The sequence below is a fragment of the Podarcis pityusensis genome (genome assembly GCF_964106645.2).
Source record: "Podarcis pityusensis genome assembly, chromosome: 7".
Lineage (NCBI taxonomy): Eukaryota > Metazoa > Chordata > Lepidosauria > Squamata > Lacertidae > Podarcis > Podarcis pityusensis.
In genome coordinates this window covers 15,945,015-15,955,843 of record NC_138031.1, presented here as the reverse complement: position 1 = coordinate 15,955,843, position 10,829 = coordinate 15,945,015, and the positions used below count along the sequence as shown (strand labels likewise).

The window sequence follows — 10,829 nt, the reverse complement described above, 5'->3', positions numbered from 1 at the left end:
ACCTGCGGCCACCAGTTGCTGTTGACTGCATTCCCGGTCAGTCGCAACGTCCCCTCATAGCTCACCCAAACCTTTTAAAGGAGAGACGAGGCACTTTGGAGAACGGTTTGCCACAACCCCAGCTCACTGGCCTGCCTGTTTCTGTTGTCATATTGGAGTTGGTGTGGTCGCCTATTGGCAGCCACGTGAACTGCAGCATGGCAACAGCCTTACATTTTTATATATAGGCAACTCCCCATTTACGCATGTTCGAGGTGCGCGCACATTGCTGCAAACCTGGAAGTGTCACGGGAAGAGAAAAAAACAGCCCTAAAAGTGTGTGGAAATGACAAAAATGGCACGAAAACAGCGTCTAGCAATCCCAGGAGCCTTTGCAAGTGCAATCCCAGGAGTCCTTGCATTGACCTTTGGGGCCAATGAAGAGTTGGACTTTGAGTAAGGAGGTTTGAAGAGTGTGATTGTGGGTGGATCTCGTAAGTGCTGCTGGTTTTTCAAGGGTTCCCAGAGATTTAGAGGGTGTTTGCAAGGTTTTTAAATGGTGTTCCCAATATACGAAATTTCGCTTAAATGCATGGTGCCTGGAAATGATAATGGGGAGTTGCCTGTATATAGATTGCTGTTGTTATTCTTTTCTTTTTTTAGTCACTTGACCACACAGGAGTCTCCAAACAACTCAAGGGCTGCCCTTGAGACTGACCCAGAAACTCCAGCGGGTGCAGAACACCACAGCGAGACTCCTTATGGGGGTCCTCGCCATGGGATCACATTCACCTGGTGCTATACCAGCTGCACTGGCTCCTGGTGGAGTACAGGATCAGGTTGAAGGTGCTGGCTTTAACCTTTAAAGCCCTATACAGCCTAGGACCCTCGTACCTACGGGACCACCTCTCCTGGCATGTCCCACAGAGGACCTTATGGTCTTCAAACAAAAACATCTTAGAGGTCCCGGGCCACAGGGAGGTTAGGCTGGCCTCAAGCAGAGCCAGGGCTTTTTCGGCTGTGGCCCTGATCTGGTGGAACGCTCTATCACAAGAGACGAGGGCCCTGCAGGACTTGACATCTTTCCGCAGGGCCTGCAAGACAGAGCTGTTCCACCAGGCCTTTGGCCAAGGCACAGTCTGACCCCCTCCTTTGGTAATCCTCACAGAACTCTAGCCCAATGGTTGCCATTAATTTGATTTTGAATTGATTTTAAAATGAATTGATTTTAGAATGCTGTGTTACTTTTATTGTTGTTAGCCGCTCTGAGCCCGGCTTCGGCTGGGGAGGGCGGGATATAAATAAATTATTATTATTATTATTATTATTATTATTAAGATGAGAGTGCTGTTACACCTACGGGCATCTACTGATTGCCCACTGTGAGAACAGGATGCTGGAACAGATGGTCCTTTGGCTGAATTCAGCAGGGCTCTTCTTACATTCATACCAGGTATAAATTGCTTTGCTTTGTTTATTTTAAGCTGCTAAGGGAACCTTGTGTTTTGGGGCAGTCCACAAATGCTGCAAATAAATGGGAGCAATAAATGGGGATCGTCCAAGGCATCCTGGAGCTTGGTGTGCCTTGCATTGTGCAGAGTTTCACCCTCAATGTTCTAGGTCAAGAAGTGGGTCAGAAGAAACAGCGTCAGTCCACAGCATCTCTGAGAGAGTGGAATTGTACTGGGATCTGATAAGCTCCGGGATGCTCAATGCACCCAAATCCAGTTGTACTTTTATCTAATCTTTCCCCACTCTCATCCGCTAATCCATATTATACCCCTAGATTCAGAAGGGGGCCTCCCAGTCAAAACATAAACCCTTATCTCCAATGCTAAGTCAAAACCTTTAGCTCAGTGGCACCTTCCCAAGCACTGCCAACCCCCCGCCCCCCTCAGCACCCATCCAACTTGTTCCCCCCAGCAATTCGCAATCAGTTGCAGGCTTGAGCAAACACAAGACCACGCTTTGCCACAAATTCTCATTCTTGGACATTGTGTACAAGTTTCCTGAAGGAGATAATGCCCTTCCTTGCCTCAGAACCGTAGCTAGGGGATCCTGTAAACAAAACAGTCAACTTGAGCTTTCGCATGGAGAACGGTGCCAAAACAGCCACGTCACAAACTCCAAGGTTGCGTGTTATCGGGAGCGGTGAAGCCAGCATTAAAGGAACATTTGTAACTGCTGTGTGACAACAGTAATTGCCATCTTTCCATGTCCGAGAACAGCTGAGGGGAAAACAAAGGAAAGACAGAGCCGAGATGTAGCCACATGACTAGACTTCTGTTGGAGAAGGTTGGCTGAATAGGCCCAAGATGAAGTGGACACATCCACAGAGGAATTTCTCCTGCTTTCATTGGAATGCTTTAATCATGAACTGCCCCCTCCTTCTTCTTTTCGCCACTGGTTTCCTTCTGATTTAGGTTTTGTGAAAGTGGACAGCCTAGAGTTACCTGGTATCTCAGAAACTGGGTTTCTGCTGGCACAGACGTGTGTCACACCCACACACTACATGGGAGCATAAGGTTGAGGAACACTGGCATAAATAAACTTGCTTCCATTGGAGATTGCAAGTGGTCCCCTCCTCCAAACCAGCAAATACTATTCCAAGTAAGGCCACTTTCACAGTCATGATTTTGTGCAAAGAATCCTGGGAACTGTTGTTTGTTAAGAGTCTCTTAGCACCCTTCACAAACTATCGTTCCCAGAATGTTGGAGAGGGGTGGAGATCATATCTATTAAAGTGGCATGGCATTAAATATCTGGTGTGGGTGTGAACTTTCAACTGCAATTTCCATCTTAGACCTAGGGACTTTAACAACCACCCTAATTTTTCTACTTTTTTGCTGTTTCGCCCCCTCATTCAGCCACCTCCTGCTTTGTGAAACATCTTTGCCTGAAGAAGAGTTCTGGAGACCCTGAAAGCTAGCCACATTTTTGTGACTTTTTGGTTGGTCTTAATAAAAGCATTACCCAACTTACTTTCTTTTACAATTACCAATGTTCCCTTAAGGCAAAGAAATGACTGGAAATTATTATTTTTTAATGATGTCCTAGCAGAATTTCAAGGAAAACATATGCACATTTTAAACCAGGGTTGCTTTACACACAGCACACATTTAAAGCACATTTAAAACACATTGCTTTCCCTGAAGACACCTGGGGAACTGTAGTACACTCCTCACAAAGCTACAAATCCCAGCACCCTTAACAATCTCACTCCTCACACAGCATCCTTTGGGGCAAGTCATGCACTTTAAATGTATGATATGTACACAGCCCTGGTCTTAACATGTGCTGTGTTATGAAACAGAAAAAGTGTACCTTGGTTACAGTAAGCCTGCAACTTATGGGGACTGCATCTAAAGCCAAAATTGTGTATAGTCAAAACACATTGGGTTCAATGGCAGGTATGGTTGCCAAAGCCATTGCTCCCAGAATCCCCACCCCTTTCTATTTTTTCCCCCTCTTTTTGCCATGCATGTAAAGCTGAATGCACACAAGTCAAATGTGCTTAAGTTGTGGGCTTACTGAACTTAATATTCTAGACGCGGTGGAAATGCAATGGAAGGGAGATGGCAAACTTTCTTAGACTTGGTGAAAGCAAACATGTGAGGTCTTTCATGAGCATTTGCACATCCAGTTGACAAGTCACGGTAAAAGTAAACTTGCCTGCTCTTTCTAATCATCCTCTCTCCACTATGATACAAAACAGGAATTAGTACGCTTGCTCTGACACCTCAGGGGTCAGATGAGTGGCACAAAAGGTTCCCAAACACTTTCGTAGCAAGTGAAGTCACAAAGAACCTTGTGGGCTTCCTTCCTCTCAGTGTATGTGTCTCCTCAGTTTATTTTATTACTCCTTTTAAATCCCCTCCCCTTTCCTTGTCAAGTTGTATGTGGTGCTCAGCTTCTGGAGAGTTAGGAAGATTATGGTTTTGTTCTCTCTAAAAAATAGAGAGAGAGAGAGAGAGAGAGAGAGAGAGAGCGCTGTTTGGATGGGTAACCATCGAAACTAGAGTGGAGACCAAAATTCCCCTTCAAGCCAAATTCACAGGAGTTGTCCTGAGGTAAAAATTCTGAGGGAAGCCAGCCATGTTTTAAAAATCAAGATTATTAACAGTCCTCAAGGTAGGGCAGGGCAGAGATTGCCCTCAACTGTAAAGTTAACCACTAGATTTGGCCTCAGGCAAAGTTCACAGCAACTAACTTCAAGGACGCTGGACTGGAGAACAAATTTTCCAGGTGGCCTAGCGACATAGAATCTCTCAGGGCCAAAATGGACACAGCATGGGCTAAAGACCATATCAGCAATGTCCATGCACGTTTAGATGCGGTTACCCAGCTGGGCACGATGTTCACACAAAAATGGCATGTGGCTGAGAGCAGGGGCAGATTTAGGGTTGTGTGGGTATGCATGCTTTGGGAAGGAAGTGTGGGGCTCTGAGAAAGTCCTAGAGTCCTCCCGCTTCCTTCCCCAAACCTGGTTAGCGTTTTCCCAGCTTTGGCTCTAGGACCCAACCATAACCCTTGTGCTTCCTTCCCAAAGCCGGTCACCTCCTTTCCCCTTTCGGAAAGCAGCATGAGGGTTTGGGGTGGGGAGCAAAATTTTGGCCTTGCGCAGGGCACCATAGTGCCCAAGTCCGCCACTGCTGAGAGGATAGGGCCATCAATGACAGCTGTGGTAACTTTTCACTGCATCCATTGTTGGGAGGTAGTTTGCCTCTGAATACCAGTGAGGAGAGTGATATAATACTCATGTTAAAGCTTGCAGGCTTCCTCGTGGAGCTGTTTTTGGATTTTCCCTCCCTTAGGATTCCTTTTCTAAATACAGTGGTACCTCGGGTTAAGTACTTAATTCGTTCTGGAGGTCCGTTCTTAACCTGAAACTGTTCTTAACCTGAAGCACCACTTTAGCTAATGGGGCCTCCTGCTGCCGCCGTGCCACCAGAGCACGATTTCTGTTCTCATCCTGAAGCAAAGTTCTTAACCCGAGGTACTATTTCTGGGTTAGCGGAGTCTGTAACCTGAAGCGTATGTAACCTGAAGCATATGTAACCCGAGGTACCACTGTATTTTTTGTGCATTTCTGCAAAACATAAATATTAGGGTTCTCGCCAAGCCTGCTGATATCTCCTCCTTGTGCATGAATGATTGTTTTGGCTACATGACCATCTCCACTTGGGAAGCTTCCTTATACAGCCATACCTCGGGTTACAGGCGCTTCAGGTTGAGTTTTTTCGGGTTGCGGACCGACAACAGTACCGGAACAGGTTACTTCCGGGTTTCGGTGGTTGCACATGCCCAGAAGCACCAAATCGCAACCCACGTGTGAACAGACGCACCGCAGCAGGTTGCGAACGTGCATCTCGCACAGATCACGTTTGCAACCCAAGCGTCCACTGTACCGAGTCAGACTCTTGGTCCATGTAGCCCCATATCATCTGCACTGACGTGCAGTGGCTGGCCAGGGTTTCAGGCAGGGGTCTCCCTACCTGGAGATGTTGTGGATTGAACTTCGTGCCTTCTGCATGCAAAGTAGATGCTCTACCATGGCCCCATTCTGCACTCACAGCCTGAACATTAGAAACAGAGGGAATGAATTTGCACCCTGTGGTGTGTTTGTTATAGACAGTGTTTGTGATGTGTGGATGTTGCAAAGGGTGACTTTTAGGGTTAGGGGTTAGCAGGGTCAGAGTTGGTGTTGAGAGATGAACACCAAAATAAAATAAAATAAATATGAAGCCTTGTGATGTTCTTATTGTGGTGGTTGCTGTTGAACTGCAAAGTCCACAGGAAGTGTTGCCTCGAGTGAACTAAAGGAGTTTCACTTGTTGGCTGCTTTTCTACCCGTGACATTATTGCTCTGTCAGCTAGGGTTTCCCAATTTGTTTCCCACATTGTTTATCAGGAAATGGACCCGGAACAGGAAGAACAGGTCAAAGGTCAGCATTAGGACGAACGGGAAAACTTCATACATCAACAAACATTTTCTGCCTCTTGTTTATATATAAAAAAGTCAGAAGCTCTTGGAAAAAAGGAAGTGCCATTAAAAAAAAAAATCCCACTGCTTTTCCATCTTATAAATTATTTTGCCAAATTTTTCCTGCTGCATAGTGACTAAATGCTTCATCAAAAGTTTAGAGGTAGAAAAAAGAAATAGGACCGAAATGTATTGTGAAAGTTTCCCAGTTGCTCATTTAGAGGCATACAACTTGTTCTTTTTCCTGGGGGGACTCAAGGCTACAGAGGACTGGCACTTTTTCTTTTTCTTCCGAATGTTAAATGTGTGGCACTTACTGTAAAAGCTTCATGGGGGAGTACTGGTACCGCTGTTTTTTTTCTAAAACAAAAAAGCACACCTGACGCTCAGAGTGCCTAGGATACTGGAGGGAGTACATAGGCATCATAACTAGTAGACATTTATGGCCTTCTTATTAATCCTCCTCCTCCTTTCCCTCTCCTTCTGCAGTGTCCCACATCCATTTGGATATACCATATATTAGACGCCTCTTCAAGTTTTCTCCATATTTCTATGATGTTTACTTCTTGCATTCACGTAAGCTCGGCTGTAAGTTTTGGATCGTCCAGCCATCATGCGATGGGTAGTTGTCCCCTTGGTCTTTTGAAATCGCAGGCTCTCCATACCAACAGCTTTATTCCATCTGTCTGAATCACCTCTTGTCAAATGTCCTGCGTATGTCCATTTTATAACCTTATCTTCCATGAATATATCTAATCGCATGGCAGCAAATACTGTGGTGGCATTTATGAGCAGACATTTAAATATTTGATACTGAGGTTTTTAAATGCGATGTGTAGATTTAGCTAAGAAAAACAGATTGCAACTGTACGTATATGTTAAATATCAATCGAAATCATTCAACCCCCTTTGGAAACCAGGTTTCATTACCAAAATTTACAGAAGCAATTGAAACAAAAGCAATTGAAATAGTTCAACACAACCGATGCTTCAAGTGATTCCCCCAAATTCAGCTGAAAATGCAGGTGACAACCAACGTACATATCTGAAGATATGAAATACAACTAACGTTAAAGGTTTTACATTAAGATAGTACAGTAAAATGTAAAGCTTTATATAATAGTATGTGTTGCATTGTATTATATTATATTCTTACTAATATTCGGATTATAATGACTGTGTATGGCATGTGTAATACACACACACACACACACACACACACAACCACAGTGGTACCTCCGGTACCTCTGGAGCTCTGGTCGGATCCTGAGGTTTCTGCAACCAGAGAGACTGCTTCTGCACAAGTGTGCGGCACGGTAAAGTGCTTCTGCGCATGCGGTGAAACCCGGAAAAAATACTTCCAGGTTTGCCGCATCTGCATCCTGATGGATACAAAACCGGAGGTGTGCGTATCCAGAGGTACCACTGTATCGTGGTAGAACATGTCATGTAAAGAATTTGTCCGTCTTGAATTTCCCATTATTCACCTTCACTGGATGGAGTCATTGGGGTTTGTAATATGATAGAAGGAAAAGAACCTCTTCTCCTCTTTCTCCACACTGTGCAAAAAAAATTTCACCTCTGCAACATTCTCTTTTACTAAAGCCCTGAATGTTGTAACCATTCCTCATGGGGGAGTTGCTTGATGGAAGGCTTCAGCATTTGGGAGTCTTTAGTTCCGCTTAATCCGAGCCACACACACTGAATAACGCGAAACAATAAATAAAGAGGGGTGAAGGGAGGGTTTGGTTGTCATTTTAACACAGTTTGGCTCAGGGACTCCCAGAGAAGCAAATAAACATGCCTCAGGAGAGAGACAAGAGACTACAGTCCATTTGGAAAAAAAGGAACTACTAAGATATAAGGAGCAATAAATCATAAGCGCATAAACTGCAATAAATGTCTCCAGGACAAAGGTCTGTCTGCACTACATTTGCAGTTTCCAGTTTGTTTCCGAGATCGTTTCAGAGCTTTAAAAAGTGCTAAACAGCTTTGGACCAGGGCTGCCCCCGTTCCGTCATATGAGCCTACCCAAGCATTAAATCGTGGTAATAAATAAATAAAATAATAATAATAATAATAATAATAATAATAATAATAATAATATATTTATACCCCACCCATCTTGGTGGTCTTCCCCAGCCACTCTGGGCGGCTTCCAGCAAAATATTAAAATACAGTAATGCATCAAACATTAAAGGCTTCCCCAAACAGGTAGCCTACATTGTGCCCTCCAGATCACAGATTGCAGGAATTTCAACTAAAGCATCCTGGACAGATGGCCATCCAACCTCTGCTCAAAAACTTCCAATGAAGGAGAGTTCACCACTTCTCGTAGGAGTCTGTTCCACTGCTCTTACTGTCAGAAAGTTTTCCAAATGTTTAGTCAGAATCTCCTTTCTCGTGACTTGAAGCCAGTGGTTCGAGTCCTACCCTCCAGAAGAGGCTGGGATGGAAGACGACCTTCCTGTTTTATGTTTCATTTAGTGGGGCCCTGTAACAAAATCCTGCAATTTGCAGTGCTTCTGTTCAAGGAGCGAGCTCTTCCCCTCTCCCATTTGGTCCCCAACAACGTCTTATGCTCACTGAGCATGCTCAGTCCTCACTGAGGTGGTTGTGAGCCCCTCGGCCCCCCATTTTGACAGGGGCATAGGGTAGACTGCTTCTTGTTTTATGCTGATTATTATACACAGGAAGAATATACAATACACAACAGCAGATTGTATAAAAGCATTTTTTTATTAACTAATTGCCTTCTCTTTTTAAAAAATCCGTATTGGGTCCCTCTCATTAAGTATCTTCTCATGGATCAGAATTGTTTCTTTCCACTATCAATAAGCTATGTAACTAAAAGTATCTATGCACACAATTTGTTGTTGTCTTTTTAAAGGAATCTTAACCTAAAGACGGATAGGGAAACAACTCAAAATATTATAGGAAACTGGGGGAAGAAGGGAAGGACCGACAAAACATAGAAATTAAATAAAAATGTTTTTAAAAAGCAGTCCCATTTCACATAATTAAGCTCAGCAATGCAATACTTGGATATTATTGTTTTATGTAATAAAGCAACCTGTCACAGTTTCATGTTTGTGTTCACTCACTGTACATTTAAAAATACTTCCTTTTTTTTAAAAAAAATCAGAGTTTCTAAACAAATTTACTAGAAATCAGAAGAGTTCAAGAAGTTTTGCAACAACTATTTCACCCCGAGGAGTGTTTCTAATTGAGATTCTATGGGGGAAAGTATCCTTTCCCACTTTTAAGGATTTGCTTTTGCACTAACTTCATTATACACAATTCTGATTCTGATTCTGATTAGAGGGCACAGGGACATGTGTACATAGTGGCATTTTTCCCTTGCGAAGAACAGTTAAGGAAAAGGATTGCTGAATGTTCTGCTCAAACGTGTTTTAAAAATGCCAGACATCTTAAAATAAAAAAATGAAGCTTTTAACTGAGTATGCAACATTCTAGGCTTTAAAAAAACACAGAGCGCGACAACTGCAATGGTTAAATATGTGGAAAAGAGATTGTACAAAAGCCTCAGGAAGTCTTACATTATGTTATAGAACACTGTACAGTGAACCCCATCTTTTCCAAGTTTGGCAGTCAGCTTATGTTTAACACACACACTTCACTTCACGACAGCTATCAAACGTTTAAAATACAGTTCGTTCTGGCAAGATACATGGATAGCCACTGCCGGGCTGTGGATAGGCGACATCTGCATCTGAAATGAGTTGCTTCTCTCTTTGCAAAGGTGTTGTAAGGCAGGTGCACGGTGAACGATCACGGGGTTCATGAATGGTTGCGGCTGGACAACAGATACCACGGGATTTCGATCTGAACACGCCTTCTGAGCCACTGCAGTGACATGCGCTTAACCATAAAGCAATGGTAGCATGCACACTGCTTCCATACGCTCTAACAACTCTGGAGTGGCTTGCTTCAGTCTGACAGGGATGGCGAGCGAATGGAACGTCCGCTGGCAGGGCTGTTGGAGAAGGTGAAAGGCTCTTTCTCCTTCTCTTTGGTGTCGTGCTTGTGCTTGTGCTTGTGTTTGTGCTTGTGCTTCTTCTTCTTCTTCTTGTGGTGGTGGTGGTGGTCGCTGTGCTTGGAAGAGCTGGACTCTTTTGTAAAACCGGGCAGCGTGGGCACCGGAATCGGCAGCATGCTTAGCTCCTGCGATGACTGTTCTTTGCCTGAAACAGAAAGGCAGACGTTACATTGCAGAACAACACAACACACAGAATTTGTCATTCTGAGGCCCTGGGGGGAACCACGTGCATTATTATATCCAAGCTTTGCAGGTTTTCCCACTGCAGGCTTCTTTATCTGTGGTGCTTTCGAGATGGCAAAGTGTTTGAGAACGTTTTTGCAAGAGATGCTACAGCATCCCTGAGATCATTAGCAAAGCAGAGGGCCTTCTCGGTAGTGGCGCCTGCCCTGTGGAACTCCCTCCCATCAGATGTCAAAGAGATAAACAACTATCTGACGTTTAGAAGACATCTGAAGGCAGCCCTGTTCAGGGAAGTTTTTAAGGTGTGACATTTTAATGTATTTTTAATCTTTGTTGGAAGCCGCCCAGAGTGGCTGGGGAAACCCAGTCAGATGGGCAAGGTACAAATAATAATTATTATTATAAGGGTTGCTTTGAAATCACATCATATGACTGTCCATGTAGCTTTCTAAATGCTAGAACTGATTCTTAAGAAGCCTTTGCCAACCTTAGACAATTCAAAATAATAAGTAGCATGGGGTGGGCCTATCGCTTGTCAACAGAGTGTATCCAGTTGTATGTGGATGATATCAGGCCTAAACGATAGCATCTTGAGTAAAGGACTCTAGAAAGCAAGGCTGATAA

The 10,829-nt window shown here is 43.9% G+C and overlaps 1 protein-coding gene across 1 annotated transcript in view; it reads right to left on the bottom strand.

Annotated features, from left to right (window-relative positions):
- Positions 1 to 8,682: 8,682 nt before the first annotated feature.
- TAF2 (TATA-box binding protein associated factor 2) overlaps positions 8,683 to 10,829 on the bottom strand; it is a 58,957-nt gene continuing 56,810 nt past the window's right edge. Inside the window, exon 26 of the mRNA XM_081012500.1 lies at positions 8,683 to 10,167. Within this exon, the coding sequence (XP_080868626.1) occupies positions 9,914 to 10,167 (254 nt within the window). The 3' untranslated portion in view covers positions 8,683 to 9,913. The remainder of the gene's footprint in view (positions 10,168 to 10,829) is intronic.